General features: G+C 43.0%; 2 protein-coding genes across 3 annotated transcripts; both read right to left on the reverse strand.

The window, feature by feature from the left end:
• Positions 1–6,322: 6,322 nt before the first annotated feature.
• LOC138913801 (homeobox protein B-H1-like) lies at positions 6,323–7,048 on the reverse strand. The gene has a single exon (XM_070218591.1). It carries the CDS (start codon positions 7,046–7,048, stop codon positions 6,323–6,325), a length of 726 nt encoding a protein of 241 aa, XP_070074692.1.
• On the reverse strand, positions 6,938–24,098 carry Dora (zinc finger SWIM domain-containing dorado). 2 transcript variants are annotated; one of them, XM_017153650.3, is made up of 8 exons: positions 22,315–24,098; positions 14,531–14,770; positions 14,287–14,447; positions 13,316–13,626; positions 8,510–13,249; positions 7,418–7,756; positions 7,208–7,357; positions 6,938–7,139 (listed from the first exon to the last, which is right to left on the reverse strand). In XM_017153650.3, the coding sequence occupies exons 1-8, from the start codon at positions 22,571–22,573 to the stop codon at positions 7,073–7,075; spliced, it is 6,267 nt and encodes a 2,088-aa protein (XP_017009139.2). In that variant the 5' UTR covers positions 22,574–24,098; the 3' UTR covers positions 6,938–7,072. The 2 variants fall into 2 exon arrangements, with proteins under 2 accessions (XP_017009139.2, XP_017009138.2); XM_017153649.3 differs by having other exon boundaries at positions 14,531–14,773.
• Positions 24,099–25,024: the final 926 nt, after the last annotated feature.

Genomic DNA, 25,024 nt, shown 5'->3' on the forward strand with positions numbered 1-25,024 from the left:
ATCGATGGGAAATGAAAAAACTAGCGGTGCTTATGTTTTTTTCTTCTGTTTTTTTTTTATTTGAGTGTTTTTTTTTTGTAATTTTTTCCGTTTTATTTTCATTTTTTTAAAATGTGTTCATTTTATGTTCTCCTTTGCTGTGTATATTTTAATTTTCCTCGTTCATTTTTTTGTTTGCTTTTTCTTTAATATAGTAGATATATTGCATATTAAATTAGTTAATAATAATGCGCTGCTCTAACCCTTACTCCTCTCGCTCCGTCACTAACTCTGTGTGCTGTTGTCGGACCATTTGAAAATTATTGGAATTCGAAAAAGACTGGTTCAATTTCTTTACATGGTTAAAAATCATTGATATACACTATATTTCGGTTTATAATCTGTTCATATATAATTTAGTTCATTAATGGTCATTTTGTTTATTTTATTGTTGTATGTTTGAATATATAAAATAAGCTTTTTTAATTTCCATTCTTATTATTCGTTCTGCTCGTCGTTTGTAATTTAATTATTTATGTATAATTAGTTATTTTTTTCATATTATTTTCTGTTTTACAATTTGTTGCTATACTTTAGAGAAGATTTCTTTTTTAATTTCGCATTTTATTTATTTCTTATTAGCTTGATTTTGGCAGAGTTTCTGTTCATGTGTTTTATTTTGTCTGTTTGTAAAAAGTTTTTAATTTTACTTAAGAGAAGTGTGTTTATTGGGTTTCTTGTCTGTGTTCCAGTTTGATTAAAGCACTTTAGCATTGCTGTGTTGTGTTGTTAGTTTCCGGGGGGCGTGGCTGGGGGCTGCGACCGAATAGTGGAGGCAGTTTCAAAATAAGAGAAATCAAAAGAACCCGCCAGAAAAGTGTTTAAGTTTCTGCTTGATATTTACAGCGATTGGCAAAGAAAGTCTGTTCCTTTTGTAAAATTAGTTATTCAATTAAAACTTCTCGTCCTCCCATCGATTTTTTTTTCATCTCTGTGTATAAATATTTTCTGTTGCTTACTTTAATTTCCTATTTTTCGCTCTCCGTATTTATTTGTAATTATTTTCTTGTTAAAAAGAACACTTTTGTAGCGTTTCTACGATTGGTTTTGGTTTTATTTTTTTTATATCCGATGTCGAATAAAACGCTAAAATACGCAATGTAAATAAGTATTGTATATATATATTTATATATGTATGTATATATATTTTTTGTATATAATAGTTTTTTTTTGCATGTTTCTGTAGGCGTATATATAAATAACGTCGCTTCATTGTATATATATATATATATGTCTATATATATATGCGTGTTTATGTATGTATATATTATATGTTAAACTTTGCGCGTTCTCCATTCGTTTGTTTTACCTTTTGTTTAGCAAGCAATTTATATTGTTATATATTTTATATTTTATTTTTTACAGTGCAAAAATGTACAAAGAGTCGCGAGCTGAGAAAGGGGGCCAATTAACGAGGACAGAAACTGGTTCCCCGGGATGGGAATATCCATATCCTTTCTTCCTGTCCTCCTCCTCCACACCACTTTCACCCCTTTCTTTCCTTTCCCTTTTTCGCAACAAGAAAATCATATGTGGTATTCGTTTCATAAATGATAGAATTTCATAAAGCCTAAGTTCGATTGCTACAAAAAAATGTCCTATATTTATCGTGTATATTGTATATAATCTATATATTTTCGAGTGTTCTACATGTAACTGTCTTCATAAGTTTTTAAAGTATGAGGTAATGTTTTATTTCTGACTTAAGATTAAATATTAATTTATGTCCGCGTCGATTTGAATACGTATCTGTAAATATATGAGAGGTGGCTATATATGTAGTGCAGATCCGAACGGGAAGCTGATTTGCAGGCCGATATAGCCGCACCATATCCACACCTGGATCGGATCAGCTCTTCACTTCATTCCGTGTCCCTGTGGATGGCTATATACACGCCTGTGTGCGAAGATATTTGAATGCAGTGTGTGTGGGGGGGAATTATGAAATCCTACAAAACTGATTTGGGAAAATATGTCATCAAAAACGATCAACTCCTCTCGTTTAATAAATTTCTAGAATATACTAAAGATCAGTGGCAGTTAAATGATATGGGACAGTTATCGTACAAATCTGCACAAAGTTAAGATTTCGAATTGAGAGGTCCTGAAGTGGATACCTTGAAAATTATCATTCGAATACAAAAATAAAATACTAAATCACAAGTTATTCAGAAATTAACCATTTTTTGAATTAGTTCAACTGATTTAAATGCTTTTCGGTTGTTGGTAAAACTAAACTCATAGTGTAGGTGGTGATTGCTGGATCTGTGTATCTGGGGTCTGTGGAGTTTCTAAGTTTAGTTTGGAAATTGGTTCACTACGCTTGTGTAAAATATGCGCTATATGTGATCTAAAGGCTAATCGGCTACGTTAACATTATGTTCGCATTTATTATTAATTTCAAATCGTTTCAAATTGATTTGTTCGTTTTACTTTTCAGTTATTGTATTGAGTGGTTCAAGTCAATGGGTTAATGGTCTTCGTCCTCGTATTCGTCTGTCTATTAGTTGCATTCCTCTAATTCTTATTTCCACAATTCGTTCTTCGATCGGTTTGCTAATTGGGAGTATTGATATTTTACAAATATTAATGGTGAACAAAGCGAGAAGTCGTCTGCCTTCATTTCTTATTTGGTTTTTCTTTTCTTGTTTTTTTCACGGAAAAAGTCAACTATAATGTAATTTAAAAACATCTTGTTAATTTTAATTTACAGATTGCGTTCGTTTACTATATAAATAGATTAAGTTATTTTCGGTATTTTCTTTGCTATTTTCTTTGTATAAAATACTGCCTACTAAAAGTTTACAAATTACGCGATTGCTTACAGAACTCGGATCCGAACCCGAATCCGAATTCGAATCCGAATCGATCTGGACTCGATGCAATTTCATTTATATACGCATCGGAATCGGTTCTCGGTTTCTCTACTCGTAATAATACAAAAACACAAAGAAGTTACAATACTTATATAAGACATCGTCCGTATTTACAACCATTAAGCGGGGACTGAGGCCTTTTGGCGGCGATACCAATTCTCGGATCTTGAGACCCAAGAAGCTCGGGCCGCCTGCACTCCAGGAATTTTCAGGTGCTTGCAATCGTGTATATCTATTTATTTATTATATTTATGAGTCAAAATCTGCCAAGTGGGCCACCCCTGTTCCGAAGGTCCGATTTTCATCGATCTTTTTTACTTTTCCGGTTCACAACGAAAATATAAGAACTTCATTTGAACGGTTTTGCGAAATTTTGAGTTTTACCGGAGTTATAGGGGTCAAAACATGGCATTTTTGACACTTTTTCGAAAAAGTTGCACTCAGTCAAAAATTCATAACTTCGGAACGGTAAGAGATATCTTTATGATGTTTTCACTAATCGCTCAAGAATTATTATGGCTTTCCATAAAAAAATTTAAAAAAAAATTAAAAATTTTTTTTCTTAAAAATAAATCAACATTTTTTTTTAGTTTTTATTTTTTTCAGTGTTCTTCACCAGCTATAGAGTTTAAAACCATTTGAAAATGAAGTTTGATTCATTACGAAAAAGATAAAAAAAAAAAAAAGAGGGGCCCGGACAAAGGTTTTTCGCAATATCGATTTTAAGAAGGGCGCACAGCGGATTCCCATACAAAACGACAAGAAGTGCCTCATTGACAGCTGCAGTCGGCTGACGCTACGCGCGCAACGGCATGTGTTGACCAGCCAATTTTCACGAGCAAGCCGTTTTTGTATGGAAAACCGCTGTGCGCCCTTCTTCAAATCGATATTGCGAAAAACCTTTGTCCGGGCCCCTCTTTTTTTTTTTTTTATCTTTTTCGTAATGAATCAAACTTCATTTTCAAATGGTTTTAAACTCTATAGCTGGTGAAGAACACTGAAAAAAATAAAAACAAAAAAAAAATGTTGATTTATTTTTAAGAAAAAAAATTTTTAATTTTTTTTTAAATTTTTTTATGGAAAGCCATAATAATTCTTGAGCGATTAGTGAAAACATCATAAAGATATCTCTTACCGTTCCGAAGTTATGAATTTTTGACTGAGTGCAACTTTTTCGAAAAAGTGTCAAAAATGCCATGTTTTGACCCCTATAACTCCGGTAAAACTCAAAATTTCGCAAAACCGTTCAAATGAAGTTCTTATATTTTCGTTGTGAACCGGAAAAGTAAAAAAGATCGATGAAAATCGGACCTTCGGAACAGGGGTGGCCCACTTGGCAGATTTTGACTCTTATGTAACATTACTGAATCCTCAAGAAAGTGGCAGTTTTCTTTTATAGTTTGAATTTAGAATGGAGTTCGTTCGGATGCTTTGGATGGCTATGATTGGGTTGGGTCACATAATCGCAAATAATAAAGAAAACAAGAAAATCAAAAAATGAAATCAAAATTTTTAAAAAAGTATTCAAACAAGTCAACTTCGGAATAACAAAAGGTGTTGTGATCTGCAAAAGAAACCAACAAAAATAAAACCAACATAGATTATTTTGTGTGTTTTTGTTTTTTTTTCCGTTTTTTTTTCGCTTTTCGCTGCGTTTTGAAATAAATCCAAAAAACCATATTTATTCAAAACAGCATTATTTGTATATAATTAAAAAAAAAATGTTGTTTTTTCTTTTTTTCCTTTTGTTTTTTGTTTCCTTTTGTGTATAAATATAAAGAATTTATTGGTTTAATAATATGTATGTTTTATATACGTAGATATATAAAGCATAAAAAAAATTTTAAAAGTTTTAAAGTATAAACAAAATTTGTAAAGCAAAAAATATATTTTTTCATTTGTTTTTGTTTGTTTTTTTTGTTGTTGTTTAATTGTAAAAATAGAAACTCCTCTGATGCTAAACATGTTTGCTCCACCAACAAAAACCATTTCTTTTAAATGTTGTATATCATAAAAAGTGTGTGTATGATCATAGTGATTTGCGATATCTATAAATCTGTTCGATTTGTTGTCTTTGCTCTGTCGTTATCATCGGTTAAGACGGAGACAAACAACTTAATTTCCACGTCAGTCGAAGCCGAAGAAATTCTGGCAGTTTGTCTGAAATATTTTCTATCTAGAGTTCAGCTGCATAGACCTTGGATTACTTTCCTCATATGCAGCTGTATGTGGGTGGTTCAGGAGTGAATCTTAGCATGGCCAAGTAAAAGCGTTTTAAAAACTCTTTTTTAGTAATTTTCAAAACGTTTTTTAGCTTTACCATTTCCGTTAGTTGCCCACATTTTTCAAACGCATTTTCTCCATTTGCATTTTTTATATGCAGTTGAAAAAATTTGTTGTTTTTGAGATCTTTTGCTAGGAAAATATTAAAAACAAACTGCTCGGCTGAGAACTTCTGCGGCATCGCTCATGTTCGTGTGTTTGTTGGATATTGTTGGTCAAATAAATTTGAAATCCTAAAAAATTGCTTAACCACAGGTATTAAATATGTATAAGGGTGTACATAGGTATAGAAATCGTTCATCTTTTTTACTTAAGACTAAAAAATATATATAGAAACAATGAATGAAATGTCGTTAGCCTAAACTAGAGAAGGATGTTCTCACTTTTTGCAAAGCTGGAGGTTTTTTTTTTTGTTATTATGAAAGGTCGGAGGAGGTCGAATTATGTTAAATTATATATAGGTATATGGTTAAGGGCCTGTGAGCATATTATGTATAAGTCCGAGTTTATATAGCTGTAGGTGTAGAAAACTATCTGATAGATCGTCTATAAATACGTTAGTTTAACTGAACACATTTCTGAAAAATCAAACAGAGTTTTTCCATCTTCTATGGTTTTTGTTGTTGTGTTTGTATGCGTGCGCGTGTGCGTGTGTGTGGGCGTCGGTTGTTGTTGTTGTTGTTGCTGTTGGCAGATATCTCAGTCTAAAAGTACACCCGCACATACGCACACGCCACGCATGAACAGTGGCTTATTAATATGTATACCTTGATTAATTACGAAAAAAAAAATAGTAAACGTAGAGAAAACTCAAGTTTAAAAATAAAAACTATGTTTAACATGAACTAAGTGCGGTGGTGGTGGTGGTTCTCGGGAGTGGGGGAATGGCTGTGGATCAGAGGAGCATCAGCAGCAGCAGCGGTAGGCCCACCACAAGCAGCAGCACCAGCAACACCAGCAGCCAAAGCCAAACTGAAGTGGCCATGAACTCCGCCTGCTCGGCAGGCACAACTGCTGCTGGCTGCTGCTCCTCCTCCTCCTCCTCCTCCGTTGCCGCCTTGTTCCTGCGACCACCAAAGCGACGAGGCTGCAGCAGAAGCAGCAGGCGCATCAGCGACACGTTGTTAAAGTTGCTGATGGTAGTGGCTCAGCGACTGCAGTTGGTACTGATGAGGATGGGGATGCGGGTGCGGTTGGGGCTGCTGGTGAGGATGGGGATGGGTTTGGGGATGAGGATGTGGCTGCCCATGACCCCGAGCATGACCATGCATGTGCAACTGACGCGTGCTGGTGTAGTAGTTCGGCATCAGCGAATGATAAGCGATTGCTGCTGCCGATCGCCCGTTGTTGTTGTTGTGGTTGTTGCTGTTGCTGCTGCTGCTGCTGCCGATCGCGGACATCGGTGGTGGTGCCCCCAGTAGCGGTGGCCTTCGCTCCGTTCGCTCTGCAGTTGCAGCAACTGCTGCTGTTGCTGGTGTGTTGCCACCACCTGGGGTTGCTGTTGTAATTGCTGCTCCTGCTGCTGCTGCTGCTGCTAATCCTGCCGAGCTGCTGCTACCTGGCGTTTCCAGCAGATGATGATGCCTGTGGTGATGGTGATGATGATGATGGTTGTGTCCATTCACAGAGTCGCCTATGCCTATGCCTATTCCCATGCCCATGCCGATGTTAATGTTGCCGCCGTTGCTGTTATTGGTGGCACTGCTGCTGGTGTTGCTATTTAAATTGCCAACGCTGTTGTTGTTGGCACTGCTACCGCCAGCCGGCGCTGTTGACTTGCACTCTGCGGTCACCGCTGTCGCTGCAGCCGCCGCCGTCGTCGCCAATGTTCCTGTTGCCACTGCCGTCATCAGATTGCAGGAGTCAAGTCTTTGTCATTTGGAGTTGCTTTGCAGAGCCGCATTGATCTGGGTCCACAGCTCTTTCTTGCACGATTTGGATCTGGAAAATATTATGGAGTAGTAAGTTAAAACGTCCTGGATTTACATTATCCTCTAATCTTCACTTACCGCTTGATGGACTGCAGCCAGTCCTTGAATTGGGCGCTGCCCTCGGGGGTAATCTGAAAGGCGGCGCGGGCTGCCACCACAATGCTGGCAAACTCCTCGTAGTCACCTTGGGTCAGGTGGTACAGCTTCTGATGGATGCACTGAATGTACCTGAAGAAGCAATGAATTTGTCATATTTTTGATCATAATGAGAACCATTAGAACACTCACATCTGCTGGCACTTCTGGACGAGCGGTGTGAGCGCCGAGCGCAGGTGCTGCATCACCAGCTGGTGGTTATTCCTGCCCAGATAGTGCGCCGACTCAATGGCCACGTCGTGCAGGACGAACGGACTGACGATCGAGTTGACCGCACAGATGCAGAACTGATGCAGATACTGGGTGCCCAGCTTCTTGCTGATCCGCAGCAGCCACTTGACATCCTCGCCGTACGGCGGATTTCGGGCGTACTTCGCCTGCGGCCGGTCATCGTGAACGCGTCGCGCCAGCGTCTCCATGGCCAGCATGCCCACATTGTAGGCGGCCAGCAGATAGCGCAGCTGGGTGGGTCTACAAAAGATGCAAAGCCATTAATTAAACAAGTAAAGAAGCTAGCTTCGGTCAGCCGAAGCTTATATACACTTGCAGATCATACCGATTAATTTACAAATCGTAAACATTTTAAATTTTCTATTATTTCTCATTAATATTCCGATAGTTCAATTTCGATAAAATTAAATGTGAAAATATTTAAAAAGAGTCATATCCCAGAGCAGAAGAAAATACAATAAAAACCAACGAACCAATAAGTTATATCCTATTATATTCCCATTAATTTTTCCATCGTTCCTATGGCAGTTATACGATACAGTCGTCCGATTTTGAAAAAATTTAATTCGAAATCCAGAATTAGATAAGAAATGGTATTTCCAAAAGTAGGAGGTTATATGTTAAAAAGCACCCAAGATAAATTTGATTACTTTTTTGCCCAATTATTGATTATTTGCGTAGAAACAGACGGACAGACGAACGGACAGACGAACGGACAGACGAACGGACAAACGGACATGGCTAGATCGACTCGCTATATGATATAGTTGACCGATCCGGCTCGTTCCGACAGATATACTACCAGCAAAAGAGACTTTTGGGAAAGTTTTAGCCCGATAGCTTTAAAACTAAGAGACTAGTTTGCATAGAAACAGACGGACAGACGGACAGACAAACGGACATGGCTAGATCGACTTGCCTAGTGATGCTGATCAAGAATATTTATACTTTATGGGTATAATGAACACTCGAGAAAGTCCACAATCTACTCACGTGAATTGATGCGGTTGTCGTTGTCGCACAGGTGGCTGCGAAGGCGGCGGCTGCTGCTGCTGTTGCGGCTGCGGCGGCGCCTGCTGCATGAAGGGGTAGACGGGATGTTGGTGCTGGTGCTGGCGCATTGGCATCACGCCCACGTTAACGCCCACTCCCGGTGGTCCGCCGTTCGGAGGCGGAGGTGGCGGTGGGCCGTAATATCCCTGTGGCGGTCCCATCGGTGGTCCCGGCGGACCCGCCTGCATCGCCTGGTAGGCCTGCGGCGGCAGCGTCTGGAAAGCTCCCGGCGGCGGTGGCTGCTGGAAGCCAGACGGCGGCTGCCCCGGATGAACCTGCTGTCCCGGATGACCCGGCGGCGCCTGACCCGCCATCTGGACCTGCTGCTGCTGGACCACCTGCTGCTGTTGCTGCTGCACCACCTGCTGCTGCTGCTGCTGATTGGGCGGCTGCTGGGGCGGCGCCTGCTGGTAGCCACCATATCCCTGCGGCGGCGGCGGCGGTCCCGCCGAGATGTACATTTGCATCTGACCGGGCGGATAGCTCAGGTTGTGATGATGAGCGTAGAGGCCCTGGCAGAAGCTATACGGCGGATAGGGCGCCAGGCCGAGGGGAGCCAGTGAGGCGACGCCCACGGGCTGGAACTGGGCCTGCGGATTCGGCACAGAGCCCACAACGGGCGGGGGCACGGCCACAGGGAGTCCTCCGGGTCCGCCCGGCACCCCGGGATTGGGCATGCCGAGCTGCTGTTGCTGCACCACCTGCTGTTGCTGTTGCACAACCTGTTGTTGCTGCTGTTGCTGCTGCTGTACTGCCTGCTGCTGCTGCACCGCCTGCTGCTGCTGCTGCTGCTGAAGCTCGTGCTGCTGCTGCGACTCAATCAAAGCGCTCAGACTGACCGCCGAGTGGTCCATGGTATCCTCATGCGGCTCGTGCTCGCTGTTGTTCGGCGTGTTGCGCATGTACAGCTCGTACCAGTAGCGGGCCACCTGGAAGAGGACCTCCGGATAGACACCGCCACCCTTGGCAGCCGTCTCGACGGTGAGACAGGCTCGCTCCAGCATTAGATCGCTCTGCTCCTTGCACTGCAGGATCGCGCGCTGGATCTCGTTCGGATTGAGGGCTGCGGCGTGGGGCAGAACGGAGAGGGCCAACTCGGCGGCGGGGTAAACCATATTGCTGTCCCATCCCCGAGACGCCCGATCCGCCATGCCAGCCGCCTCGGGCGGCGTGAGGTGCGCCTCCCAAGTGTCGATCAGGAAACTAATGGCCGGCGCACCAATCTCCATCGCCTGGCCGAGAATCCAGGAGACATGCGACGAATAGGTTCGCGACAGCCAATTGGGACTGACGCAGTTGTGCAGACCCAAAGCATAGAGTCCCAGCTGAAAGGCGCACATGTGGAGGGCACGATGGGGTCCATGGTGATTCTGGCTGGTGCTCGCCTGGGTGAACAGCGAGGTGGAACTATTGCCGCCCGCCTTGGTCAGCACATTCTTGGCCAGCTCGAACATAAAGTGGGCACTGGCCTCGGATGGCTGGTTGGGTATCGATGGGTAGGCCCTCTTGCCCTTGTAGCGGCTCTCCTTGCTCCGGCTGCTGCTGGAACTTCCGCCGCCTCCGTTGCCACCGTTTCCTCCTCCACTGCCACTGGGATTCCCATTGGGATTCTGCCCACCGCTAACCGTAGTACTGCTGGAACTGGGTGTTCCCGTATTTCCCGCCGCATTCGGTGTGGGCACCATGCCCTGGCCACCTCCTCCTCCTCCTCCTCCTCCTCCGCCGCCGCCGCCCGACTGGCTGCTCGCCATGCTCAGGGCGCACATGCTCAGCTCCAGTTCGGCGCTCGTCGAGCTGTGCGGTCGACTGTTTCCTCCCACACTGCCATAATCCGCTGGCAGCAGCTCACACAGATTGGCCACCGGATTGCAGTTGGAGGAGGCGCATCCACCAGAGCCGGAGCCTCCATAATCGTGCTCCTCCCGCCGCGTCGGTTGATTGCTCGGCGTCCTCACCGGCGGATTACTCGAGTAGTAGGCGGGCAGGAGCGGTGCATTCAGCAGCGTGTGTATTTCCCTGTCCAGCAGCTTCTCCATGATCTTGGCTATCTTCCTCGGCTCGTCCTTGTAGTGGGAGAGCAGGGTCAGGGCGAGATCGCCGCGCTGCCGGCGGGTTCCCTCGCACAGCAGCGGATGCTCTGCCTCCGAGACATTGGCCTTCAGTCCAAGCGCGGCCACTGCAGCATCGAATCCGAGGCTCTCGTCGCTGTTGTGCTTGTAGAGCATCAAACGGGAGCCTGGATTTACCATAGATTTGCCAGCCGCACTTCCTGCGCCACTTGAGCTTGAAGAAGAAGCCACTCCGGGTCCAATGGCAGACCCACTGGCCGGACTGAGCGTAACCAGAGCATCGAAAATAAACGTAGCCAGGTTGATCGGCAGCAGAGCCTCGCCGCGCGTCTTGAAGGTTCCGCTGCGCAGCTGCTCGGCTCGCTCGCGAATCACCTGCAGCTCCGCCGAGCCGAGCGGCAAACGCTTGAGCAGCGCCAGTATGTCGGCCTCCTGGTTGGCCAGCTTCACCTCCAGCGGCTTGGTGCTAGCCGGCGGTCGCGGCATCTCCAACGCAAACAGACATATCCGAAAGCCGATGTGATAGTGCTCCGAATTCTCCGACAGCACGGTGCAGAGGAAAGCGCATTTGGACAGCGTGGCGGAGGCGACGACGGTCAGCTGATGCGAGATGGGATTCACGTTCTGCTTCTTGCCCTTCCTCTTCGGTGCGGGCGGCAGTTCGAGCAGCAGATTGGGCGGATTGGCCAGCATCTGCTCGGCCAGGCGAACGGCCAAAATGCAGGCCTCGCCGCCGTGTCCATGGGCATGCAGTCCCTCGGCTCGGGCCAACAGTATGTCCCAAGCGTCCTCCGTGGGCCGGACATTGGAGAATACATGCGGCTTGTCGCTGGAGGCGGCCACAGCCGCTGCCAAAGTTCGAGCTGCGTGCACGGAGGCGGATGAGGTGCTGGGCTGTTCCACCGAAGCACCGACCGAACTGGTTGCTTGAAGAGGTGTAGTTACAGGCACCGCGGAGCAACTGGCGGCCAAGGCAGCTCGGGCGGCTGCCGAAGTGCTGGGCACTGGCGTGAGATCTCCGCCAGCTGTGGCCACCGCTCCTCCCTGTGCGGATTCCCCAGCAGCCACGCCACCCGCTGCCGATCCTCCCGCCTGATTGAACTCATCGCTGCTGCTGCTAAAGGATTCATCCTTGCTCAGGCGACGCGGTGCTTGCTGCACTGCTCCTCCAACAGCAGCCTCCTGACCAGCCATCAGCATCGAGGAAGTGGAGCTGTTCGAGCTCCCCGACGCAGTCGAAGCCGATGACGATGCCGACGAGGCCGACGAAGTGTCCGAGGTGGAGAGCACTTGTTCTACACCCACTGGCACACCCACTGGCGGCTCATCCTTGCTCTGCTGCGACACGGCATCGAAACTGCTCTGCGAATCAGACTCCGTGAGGGCCGATTTCTGGCCAGGCACCACCGCTTGTCCGCCGCCCGGTGGGCAGTAATTGTGACTGCTGCTGGTGTCGCCGCCGAAATCGTCATTCTCACAGAATCCCTCGCTGCTGGCACTCGAGCGATTGCCATCGGCTGCTCCTCCGGCTGCCTTGGCATTTGCCGCCGAGCCACCGACTCCCGATGAGCCGCTGACCAGCTGCTGCTGCTGCTGCTGCAGCTGTACGGTATTCGCTTCAACGGTCGCTGCTCCAACCGAGTTGTTCACTCCTCCTCCTCCACCGCCGGTGACACCTCCTGCGACGCTGCCTCCTCCTCCTGCTCCACCGACAACAGCACCCAGATTACCCGTGGAAAACCTGCCGTTTCCTCCTCCGCCAGGCAATGCCGCTGATCCGCCATCCAAATCGCTCGGATTCGCATAGAATCGCGACTCCCTAAAGGGTCGATCCAATCGCTGCTTAAAGGCTCCCGCATGCATGCCCGCATGATCGCTGGACGCACTAAAGTAATTATAGTGCTTGTTGTTCGTCATCAGCGCCTGGGTGGCGTTTAGCTGGCCGGGATTGCTGGACTCGCCCTTGAGGTCCGTGTGCTTGAAGCAGGTGAACGGTGAGTAGTAGATGGGATTCGTGTCGTGGGTGTGAGTCACTCCAGGAATGGGATAACCCTCCCAATCCAAATAGCATGCCTCAATGGCCGGCTTGAAGCCAATAAACAACTCCGTTTCCGATCGCGAATTCTGCTGATGCTTGTTCGTGTACGACGATGGCATCATACGGCTCTTGACCACGCGATCGAGTATCTTGAGGTGCCAGGCAGTAAACTGGGCATGCAGCATGTCCCGCTCGTCCGGCGCCAGGCCGGGATTCAAAGCGGCCAGCCGCCACAGAGCCACAATCTCGTCGCACAGCGAACTGCACGCGTGCTGCAGGGCCGTCGAATTGGAGTGCGTGTTCGAGTGCTTGCCGCCCGAATGGCCGTGGGAGCCCATCATCAGGGCCAGCTTGGTCTGGAACCACCAGATGAGTATTTGATCGCAGTACAAGCACTCCTCGGTGATGATCTCCAGCAGACGCACTGCGTTCCGATCGCAGCGCCTGTACATCTCGCGCACAATCGAGAGCAGATTCCACATGCCCTCCGGTTCACGACCTCGCAGCGGCCGCAGCAAAGAGCTCCATTCGGCCGCCGCCGGTGGAGCCGAGTTGGTCAGATAGTTGACATCACTGGGGATGAAATTAATATATTAATATAATTTATATGAATTTCAAAAGAAAACCCTATACTCTCACCTAAACACAATCGGGGCGGGCAAACAGAACTTGATGAGTATCCGCTTGATATTGTTATGCAGCGTCTTCTCGTCCAGATACCAGCTGGTCTGGTCGTTGATCGAGGCCCCAGCCGTTGGATCGGGTGCACCGCACACCGTATTGATCGCCGTCGGCTGGGCGCTGAGCAGCTCATCCAGGAGTCGCTGGGCCGTCGGCAGGATCTGCTGGGGCAGCTCGCTGATCAGATACTGGGCGAACTTTTGCAGCTGGTCGCGTTGCAGGCGGGTCAGCGATTCGGAGACCGGTGCCCGCAAACAGACTTCCTGGGGCTGCAAAGGAGATTAAATGAAATTGTTTGAATAAAGGTGAAGTAGCTTATGTTATTTTTATACCCGTTACTCGTAGAATAATTTCCTTAATTTAAGTCCATTGACCTTGATTTAAGAAATAATGGCTTAAAAATGGCTTACAAGTCTATACGTGGACTTAAAAATGTTCATCCCATATAAATTTTAAGTATACATGGACTAAAAATGGACTTTAGGCCATATGGACTGTTACATGGACTTAAGTTAAAACTTAATGAAAAATTTTAAGTCCATGTATAGCCTTATTTAGCCATTTTTAGTCCATCGTTCCTTAATTAAAGGAACGTGGACTTAAATCAAGGTAATCTTTTTTTCTGGGTGTACAAAAGATTTCCCATACATATTCTTGGGCTTCCTACGCAGCGCGAGATTGTTTACTATAGAAGTGTAAATACAATTTTGTTGTGTATATTTATACCTATCGGAATGTAGAAGACATTTTTCAAATCGGACCATTCATTAAAAAGTTATGCGCAATCAAAATGTTATATATCGGGTATTAGATAGTCGGGACACCCACCCGACTATAGCTTTCTCTCTTGTTACATTTATATTTATACCAAAAACCAAAGCAATAGAAAACTATACAAACTATAATCCTTTGAGCCCTGCCATACTTACGCAATGGATGCGATGCAGACAAACGGCGACCACGTGGGAGCACCAGTAGGCGGACGAGGTGCAGGTGCAGTTGCAAGAGGAGATGCGTCGGCGGTCAAAGGTGACCGCCACATTGAAGTACGCACGCGGCGTCTGACTCACGCTGGCCGACAGGTGAAAGCCTGTAATCGGATTAGTATTAGTTAGCCTTTGACGATTCTCCACTGGAGCATAGCTATAGCTATCTATGCAAACAAACTCTCACCTATTTGCAGCGGATCCTTGACGGCTCGCACGCGAAACAACGAGTCGCCGCGATTGAACTCATCCGCCGAGCTGTTGGCCAGGCAGGAATACAACCGGATGTCCTCCTCGTTGTCCGGAAAGCTCCAGAACGCAATGCGTAGCTGGAGCTGCTCTGGGACCGGCGGATACACGTGCTCCACCAGCTCGAACGGTATGTAGGAGGCCACACAGCGGGCTGCCAGTTCGGCCAATGTGGAAACTTCTGAAAGAAGGCAAACGGAATATAGAGAACTGAAGTGACATTCTTTGACTAAGTTTAAGTTTAAAAAGGTACTTAACAAAATATAACCAAAGAACCTACTTATTTTTGGGATTATTATGTATTTAAATCAAATAATACTGTCCGTATGAACGATGAGATCTCGGAAACTATAAAAGCTAGAAAGTTAGGATTAACCATGCAGATTCTTGGGGTTCCTACGCAGCGCATATTTGTTTCATCAGAGTGTGACGACCCCTGTAAAACCCACAATCGCCTTTTAAAATTTTATCTGGCGACCAGACCTTTTAAGATGTCAGACAAAAATAAATACAATTTTGTTGTTTTTATGAATACCTATAAAAATGTAGAAGAAATTTTTCAAATCGGACCGCTCATTAAAAAGTTATAAGCAAATAATGGAATTCAAGCAGTGCAAGCAGTAGCTTTGGCTGCATGCGTATATCCATCTCCCTCACACTTTCTTTAGCTGTGTATTTTTATTTTATTTTGTTTAATTTTATTTTTTTCACTATTTTAAATACTCTTTGTTTATAAGTCCCAAAAAGGAAACACTATGAAAATATTTATTAATTAAAGAAGCTGCCAAATGACTAATTCCATATTTCTACTAGCATATTTGAACACAAACAAAGCGAGGAAAAGCCACATGCATGCACACAGGCACAAGATACACATGTCGGGCATTTTATTAATTAAAGAACTTTTTCTGGAAGCGAACGGCCAATGACCAGCGAATGAGAGGTCAACAACGAGGTTTTTTGTAGGGGTCGCCACACAGACAAATTAGCACAACCGCACCAGGTTGGCAATGTAAATTAGTTTGGCTAACAAAATAAATGTAATCATATCACTTTGAAACTTCAGAATATCCACAGTAAATAGTTTAACGATAAAATAAGTTAGAATAAATTGTAACGGGAATTAAAGAATAAATGCAATTGCTTATTAAAATATATTGAATAAAATTTCTAAATTTCAAGAAGGATTTATCGAGTTAAATGCTCGGCTTCAATTGAAACTATAAAGCTTTATTCCATTTTCCGGTCAGTAATATTATACCCTCAGTAAGCAAAATTAAATAAATAAACTGAGTTCTTGTCGTGGGAAAAATATGAGAATCTTAGCCACGCAATTTTGCCCTGCGTAAACCAATGTCATTATCTTTGCAACGCAATTGAGTTGTAGATAAACAGTAATCCACTGAATTGGCATGCAAATAAACAAATGGCCATGGAAGAGGGGACCTGCATTTTAAAGGTCTTGTTCCCATTGCCTCTAAAGCCCAGAACGCAAAACACAAAAGACAAACAAACAAACTAACAAACAAAAAAAGAGCCCCAAAGCATAACAAAGAATATCGGGCTTTGTTATTGTATTGTTATGGTATAAGTATAAGTATATGGTGTTGCTGATGATGCAGCCACCAAAAACAATACAAAACAAGAAAGGAAGCTAGCTTCGGCCAGCCGAAGCTTATATACCCTTGCAGATCATTCCTATTAATTAACAAATCGCAAAAATGTTCAATTTTCTAATATTTATCATTAATTTTCCGATCGTTCCTATGACAGCTATATGATATAGTCGTCCGATTTTGATCAAATTAAAATTGAAATTCGGAATTATTTAAAAAGAGTCATATCCTAGAGTAGAAGATAATACAATAAAAACCAAAGAAGCTAGAATTTATTTCCTATTACTTTTCCATTAATTTTCCGATCGTTCCTATGGCAGCTATATGATATAGTAGTCCGATTTTTTAAATAATTAATTCGAAATTCAGAAATATTAAAAAAATAACATCCCCAAAAGTAGAGGGTAATATTTCAAAAAACACCGAAGTTAGAATTTTTTAAAGTTTTTTTTTTCCGATTGTTCCTATGGGAGCTATAAGATATAGTTGTCCGATCCGGTCGGCTCCGACATATATACTACCTGCAATAGAAAGAAGACTTTTGGGAAAGTTTCATCCCGATAGCTCAAAAACTGAGAGACTAGTTTGCGTAGAAACAGACAGACGGACAGACGGACATGGCTAGATCGACTCGTCTAGTGATGCTGATCAAGAATATATATACTTTATGGGGTCGGAAACGTCTCCTTCACTGCGTTGCAAACTTCTGACTGAAATCATAATACCCTCTGCAAGGGTATAAAAAACAGAGGGTTCAAGTTCACCCACGCTAATTAAATATTCGAGCAGGAGCATCATAACCAGATCTCCTATATTTTACCTCCAATTATAATTGACCAACCTGGACATGCTGACCCTGGTAACCGGGTAAGTAATTGGGTATCGAACAGAAGGTTAAGGATCCGTACAGATACTTCATTGAACTACCTATCTATTTACACATAATAACTTTCGTTTCTTATTAGTAATATATTACTATTATTGGTTTCTAGCTTGATTCTAGTGTTATTATAACAAATTCTATACTTTTCGGAAGAAAAACTAATTTTCTATCATATAAAATAATAAGGATATGTAAGTTTATACACTTTATTGGGTCGAAAACGCTTCCTTATACCTGTTACATATTCTTAATCGAATCCAATATAACGAGTATACAAATTAAATTTGTATATAGGTAAAACGATTTTCCTAGTCAAACTTAAAATAATTTCTTCGACAGTTTAATGTAGATTGAGTGTCCATAAAAAATCCAAATTGTCAGCACTGAACGAAAGAGCTCATTGTTTTGTTTGTTTGTTTGTTTTCTTTCGCTCGTTCGTCGGTTCGTTTGCCCGCTCCCATTCTTCGTGCTCTTTACACTGTCTTGCTCTGTCGTCGCTTAATTTTCAGACACTTTGGCACCATTTTATTCAAAGTCATTTTCCGCAAGCGCTAACTTATTGCTCATGCCTGTCCTTTATGAATACACACAGCTACAGTGGAGGTTAAAAAAATAGTGCATGTTGCAGACTAATATTGCAAATTTTGGTTTACAATTTCCAAGATGTAATCTTTTTGATCTAAGTTGCGAAACTAAGTAATTCAAATTTTAATCTTAAATCTCCCGAAAAAAATTATTTCAATTCATTTATATTATTCAGAAACCGGTAAAAACTTATATTATTATTATTTTCACTTGGAATATCTTTAAGTTTTCACAATTGTATATATTTTTCTCCGACAAAGAACAAATAAACGCATTAGTCAGATGAAAAATCGGCTGAGCCTCCAGGTAAGGGGCTTAGCCGATTCCGAGTGACCGCATGAGTCAGATTGATTTGATTGAAGAAGGTTTAATAACTGATTCGTGTATATATGTATTCGATTTTTTTTTATCGGATTCAAGGCTACTGCTTCCCCTTCAAACTGGTTTCCTCTTGGCTTGAACTGTGCTTGCATTCCCTTTTGGAGTTTTTGTTTGCACTTTAATTTGTTTTCCATTTCCATACATGGAACTAACAAAACATGTAACAATTAAAGGAGAATATAAAACACAGAGCATCATGCTCCACTTAATTGTGTTATTGGTGAACGAACTCGTCAAAGTTGAGCAAGAGGTGCTGAAGTGCCGAGCTAAAGCAAATGCATTCAACACACCAGTTACCTCTACGTATTTCCCCCCAAACTGCGATTGGAGTTGTAGAATATGCTTATGGCGAGTCCCAATTAAGGAACCGAACCTAATAAACTCATTTTACCAAAGAAAAAAAATTTAATTTACTTCATATAAAGTAAACCCCGTATAGAATAATCATGTTATTGTTAGACTCATAAAATTATTATTATCATAAAGAACCATATCTTATATATATATATTACATAGTAATTTAAAAGATTGTATAGATTAATTGATTTTTCCTTTTATACATCATATCTCGGAATATAGAAAATCAACCATCCATTCTTTTAAATATTAAGCCCAAGTAAAAATTTATCTTTTTTGCTGTGCCCTCATATTTTTGGCTTTGTCCGCTGTGTTTCCCAACGACCAATTCAGGTTGTTCGACACAAAAAGCCCGCTGAACAAAAAAAAAAAACAAAATAAACTGACGCAGAAAAGGGGTCAAAGTGCCAACAAGCATTTCTGCACGTGTGTGCTGTGCTGCATTTGTTGTTGCAATTGTTTTGGCTGCGGAAGTGCATGAAACTGATATGCGAAAAAAAGTGAAAAATAAAATTCAGAACCCGTGGCTTCATCCACAGCTGGTCGATGTTTCAGTTTCAGTTTTAGTTTCTGTTGCAAACTGCAGTTTCAGTTCGAAATTGACACCGAGCGAGCCTCGACCCACTAATTAGATGATGACATGTGGCAACGCCATCCACTCAAGGCACGCACACACTGTCCGTCCGTCCGTCCGTCCGCATACCTCTCACGGACACGGAGCTGCATTGTCAGCACTACAGCGTGACCAATACCACGGTTTCGGTTTATTCGGGGTCATTGCATTGCATCGTATCGCATCGACGACGTTCTGCGTTCTACGTTCTACGTTTCATGTTCATGGGGGGCCCAATCGGCGAACCCACTTCATCTGGGGTGTTCGTAACATTTCACGGGATCTTAAAAACAAAAGTTAAAACTTAAGGGAACTGATCGTTGTTAGCAGAACCTTAGTTAAGCTTAAAACAGTATTAGGATTCTACGTTCCACGTTCATGGGGGGCCCAATCGGCGAACGCACTTCATCTGGGGTGTTCGTAACATTTCATGGGATCTTAAAAACAAAAGTTAAAACTAAAGGGAATTGATCGTTGTTAGCAGAACCTTAGTTAAGCTTAAAACAGTATTAGGATTCTACGTTCTACGTTCATGGGGGGACCAATCGGCGAACCCACTTCAATTGGGGTGTTTCTAACCTTTCATGGGTTCTTATTAACAAAATTTAAAACTAAAGGGAACTGATCGTTGTTAGCAGAACCTTAGTTAAGCTTAAAACGGTATTAGGATCAAGATTTTAGTATATATAGGTAGGATTCGGGGTCTCTAAAAACCTTTCTTGATTTTTTAGCCAAACTTAATATATAATTTCGTAAAATATTTGTAGGCTGAACATCCTTTTGGGGCTTTTATGTCACTAAATATTTAGAGATCCTAAGTCGGAGAAATCGCATCGCAGAATTGAGAACTGTAGATCAAATCGATGGGTTTTCGGTTAATTATAAAGAAGGCACATCGTTCAGAGTGGAGGAACTGCAAGGTGTGAAGGGAAGTAGGGACTCTCATCCGTGTCGTCGTCGTCGTCTTTATTTTTATTACATCCCCTCGGGCAGGTTGTGATGGTATCCTTGAAAAGGTTCTTTGACACAACAAAGCGGGGCTCTAGACGCCTCAGCATCGACGTCGACGTCGGCGTCAGCTGCGGCAGCGACATCGTTTTGAGGCTATATAGTTTTTGTTGCGGTTATTATGTCTTTCGAGCATGAAAATGCAGCTGGCTTTGCCTTTGCTTTGCACACACCAATCGGCGGGGCTATCACTTTAGCTTTTTACCCGCCAAAAGTGGATACAAACTGGTCCAAATTCTCATATGAATTCTTTGAATTGATTTAGAGCAGCGGTCGGCACACACATACGTTGACATTTTGTTTTATATTTGTGTGAGTAATTTGGACTGGGCAGCTCATCGATGTGTGTGTGCAGACCGCTGTTCTACGTTATACGTGTGCGAGCTGCGCGCCGGCAGAACAAAACCCTATGCTCACTTAATAGGGCGCTGCCGACCGCTGATTTAGAGCATTTTAGATTTGGGAGAAAATCCTGAAACACTTATAGTTCAAACAAAATCAAATTTTTTTGGACCTTAAATATTTTTCTGAAAACTTCTGAGTAATCATGAATATATTTTAGCTAAATCACCTGGGAGGAATGAGTTGGCTAAAATGATTGCAAAACTGTTTAGATAATGGACTAGATAACTAGATGGATATGGATCTGATCTTTTTCTCGCTCTACAAGTACTCCTTTTCTGGCTCTTTTAGTCCTTTTTCTCCCCACAGGAATTCAGATCGATCAAACAAAGAAGCGAACGAATGTAGTAGAATGGAAAATGATGAAGAAGAATGGAGGAATAACAGCGACGCGGACGAGGACGAACTGCGCAGTCGCAGCCAGATATCCAGATATTACATGTTGATTATACTGCGACTGCGACTGCGCACAGGATACCGAAAACGTGTAAAAAACGTCTTCCAGGAGGACCAAAAGCAAAAACAATGCCCTCGCTACGTATGTACATATGTATGTACATTGTACACAAACGTAATAAGCCACAAAAAGACAAAGGAAAGAAGACGGAGAAGCTACAGCTACAAAAAGGTAAAATGGTAAAAAGGTAAAAAGGAACAACGAACGAATATAAAACGTTGCCAGCTAAAGTCGTGATTTTGACTTTAGCGATAAGCAGAGGACTTCGAGGAAAGGCGGGGAAACGAAAAAGACAATTGCAGACAGGACGGCCCAACAACAATTACAATTACAGCGTGCTTGTTGTTGTTGTTGCTGTTGCGCTTAAGACAATTTTACAGAATTCACCAGCGGCGAAAAGGTCACGCGTATAATTGCAGTCAGCACAGTGTGACAAGATCTTATTTTGCTTTCGCAATCTAAATTTAAATAAATATGTGACTGTGTTTTTAAAAACAGTAGATGATAGTCAAAATTGGTTATTTAATTTAATTGTTTAGCACACCTTGAAATATCTTTAATATAGCAGAACAAAAAACTTTTTTAAATTGTCCAGTAACCAAAACGAAGTAAAAAATGTATTTCAGTTTTTATTCTCGGAAAAATAATGAAAACGTTCACAAATCCCATGAAACTATTAAAGTTTTTACCCAGTATTTTTGGGAAAGTTTAGATCAATATTTTAAAACCTACTTTTAGTTTAACATGCGATAGGAAAAACGGCCCTCAGAGTAATGTCTGAATCATCGATATATATATATATATATATATATGGACATATGCCTAATTTGCTTAATTTTCCCACCTGGTAGAACGAAGGGTTCTTTACAAAGGACTTATAAGGCAAACAGTTTTTTTCAAAATAACTGAACAAAAACTAACTTAAATTTTTTGAAAGAATATCAAAGAATATCTACAAAAGCGTACGAAACAAGTATACTTAGCCTATACAGAAAACCTATTTCGACAATGAAGAACCCTTGCAATTATCAATAACGCACTGCATACGACCCTTATTTAGCTTATTATTATTATATTATTATAATACTGGAACCTTGTATAACCAACTGAAATATAACCTTTTTGGGTAAATATAGGGGGTTTGTTCAAGAACATACTTTTAACTTGTAATGCTTTATGGCCTTTTTGCACCGATTCGTACACAGAGAAAAAAACGGAAAAGAAAAAAAATTTTTTTCATAACAAAATGGTAAGATTTCATATCAATATGGTTCAAAATCATATGTTCAGAAATAACATTTTGATATGAGCACAGAACGCACCAAAATTCATATGAAAATTGGTCTTTTTTTTCTCGGTGTATTATTATCGTAATTATATTAATTATAAAATAAGGTATTTCAAGAAGGGCCCTACTCACCATAATATCTGCCGCAGGTGGATGTGCTGGCCATGGCCGCTCCACTGCCGCCCGGCGTGCAGGAGGCGGAGGCACCTGCTCCGAACGCTATCGCCATGCCGCTGCCCATGCCGCTCAGGCCGCCGCTGCCTGCTCCGCTGCCCGCAGCGGGCTTCTTCCAGCCGCGCCAGTTGTTGCACAGCGACTCCGGTTCGGAGCTCCAGCTGCACAGCGAGTCCTCCTCGAAGCGGATGGAGTCGTCGGAGCTGAAGCGGTCCATTTCCTCTGGGTTCCATTCGTTGGCTGCTGCTCCTCCCGCTCCCGCTCCCCCTCCCGCTGCAGCACCATCTCTGCCCGCTCCTCCTCCGCCGCCTGCTCCTTCGGCGCCAGCGCCGACTGCAGCCGCTCCTCCGCCTCCATTGTTGTTGTTGCCGCCTCCGTTGTTGTTGTGGTTGTTGTTGTTGTTGCGGGAAGCGGCGGGCACAGCTGCCCCGCCTCCAGCGTCACCGCCTCCTCCTCTGTTGTTGTTGCTGCCGTTGCGATTCGCCAGCGTGAGGCTGAGATTGTGTGTGTTTACAGTTGCTCCTTTTTCAGCTGCTCCCGCTCCCGCTCCCGCTCCCGCTCCCCGATTGTTTGTTGTTGCTCCGCTCCGCTCGGCCCTGCTCCTCTCTCTCTCCCGCTATTTTTTTCGTTTTTTTTTTTTGGATGGATGTATGTATAATGGATCTCTGCCAAACCAAACGCTCAATTTAAAATCGTGTAAAAGGCGAATTTCTTTTGAGCGTTCTCCTCTCTCTCTCTATCTCTCTCTTTGTCTCTCTCCTCCCCTTTCTCTACCTCGCGTTTCTCTATGCTTGATTTGCTTGCTTTTAATTAACTTATTTACTGTAGATTTATGCTTAGGGCTTTAGTTTTAACTTTAGATTTAGATTTAGATTTGGGAGTTTAAAAACTATTTTTGTTTATATGTACAAAATACGTTCAGTGCGCCGCGGTCTCTGTCGCTGCCTCTGCCTCTGCCCGCGTCGACTGCGACTGCTATTGTTTGTTGTCGTTGTTGTTGCATGTGAACTTTTTCGTATCCCCCACCGAAAGAGAGAGCGAGATGGGGCTTGCACGACTGCCAAAATGAGAGGACCAATTTGTAGTTGTAGTTGAAGGGGGTCTCCTAGTCGTTGTTGTTGATGTTGTTAGTTTTGCTGCTGCTCCTGCTCCTCTTCAGTGCGCTCTGTTCTTTCCACTCTCTTCGCCGTTAATTATTTTTTCACTCCTTTGCTTTGTGGCTCATCTTCGCTTTATCCTGCGCGCTCCCTCCCTCGCCCACACTGCTGCCACTCACTCTGTCCCACTCTCACTCACACGGCAGTAGCAGTAACAACAACGGTGCACACAACATCAATATACATATAAATATATATCAATATATTGGATATATATCAACACTTTTTCGCCTCTGTGTGTGCATGCGTGCGCTTGTCGATTTTCACTGCCTTCTTTTCTTTGTGTATATGCGCTGCGCGATGTGTTTGTCTGCGACTGTGCGTGTGTGTGTGTGTGAGTGAACGAACGAAATGCGTTTGGGGCGAACGTTTTTCAAAAGTCCTTAATTTCCGCTGGATTCCGCGAGTACCGACAACGGGAACGGCCCAAAACGGCGCCTCTCGAGTTGGCTGGCCGAGTTACGAATTGTCTGAAGCTACGCACGGTTTTCGGACACTTTTGCACGGCTTTGTTTTTACTTTCGTAGGTGAAACGAGCGACGCAAAGCAGTCGGTCGTCGGAGGTGGAGAAACACCGATGAAAACACCGATGTTCTCTTGCCACAATCGATGTTTTTGTCCCATCACCAGGAACGGCGTTTTTTGGCCCCGTCTCTAGCACGCAGAAATCAGGATGGCAACTCTTTCCCATCTGATTTTCTGAAAAGAGTTGCCATATTGCAGATGAGCGCGTAAGTGTAAGGTTATACGTAAGTGTCAGTTACGTAATACGTAAGTGTCAGTTATACGTAACACTCTCCAGTGCGCTCCAACGGTTTTTTATTTTCAAACTTTGTAAAAATTTAATCTTATTTAGCGCTTTTAAAGTATACCCTTTTACTCTATGACTAAAGGGGATAAAAATACCATTATATTGTTAATTAAAAGCACCCAATTCAACGGATTTCATTTCACTGCATCTCCTCTAAAGAATTATCTATAAATCTTTTTATTTCTTTTTCTTGTACATCAACATTTAAAGCTTTAATTCAATAGGAAAAAAACTTAAAAGTTAGTTAGTTAAAGCCCAGATGCGGTTTTTTTTTCTATGCTTAAACGAAATGTTAAAGCAATTGTAAACTATTTAAAAATAAGCAACTTGTCTTGGACTGATTACATTTCTAACAGTAAAAACCCGACAAATAAAAATCAATCTGCCGGAGGTAATTTATATGTGAAAAATTACTATTTTAAAAAATATATCACACTAAAATTCATAAACCTAGTTTACAAATCAAACAGCATTCGAAATATGAAAAACGGTCACTGTTTTTTCAGGGAAGTGCCTGTAACATCAAGAGTTTATGAAATATGGGCCTTTAAAATCAGTATTTTGTTTAACAATTTACCGCCAAACTGGCCGTTTTTTTTCCAAAAGTTAAAGGAGGTTTATATCGAGCAGCTTAATGCAAAAAGTTCAGAACCCAAAACCATAACGGGATGCACCACTGTCACAACCAAAAGAAAACATT

The sequence above is a fragment of the Drosophila takahashii genome, chromosome X, assembly GCF_030179915.1.
Source record: "Drosophila takahashii strain IR98-3 E-12201 chromosome X, DtakHiC1v2, whole genome shotgun sequence".
In the NCBI taxonomy this organism is placed as follows: domain Eukaryota; kingdom Metazoa; phylum Arthropoda; class Insecta; order Diptera; family Drosophilidae; genus Drosophila; species Drosophila takahashii.

Coding starts and splice junctions, on each gene's coding strand:
- Dora (XM_017153649.3), bottom strand. CDS start 22,573: ATGGACCGCTTCAGCTCCGACGACTCCATCCGCTTCGAGGAGGACTCG. Junction 14,448..14,530: donor CAAGGATCCGCTGCAAATAG/GTGAGAGTTTGT, acceptor ATCCGATTACAG/GCTTTCACCTGTCGGCCAGC. Junction 13,250..13,315: donor CCCGCCCCGATTGTGTTTAG/GTGAGAGTATAG, acceptor TTTCATCCCCAG/TGATGTCAACTATCTGACCA.
- LOC138913801 (XM_070218591.1), bottom strand. CDS start 7,048: ATGACGGCAGTGGCAACAGGAACATTGGCGACGACGGCGGCGGCTGCA.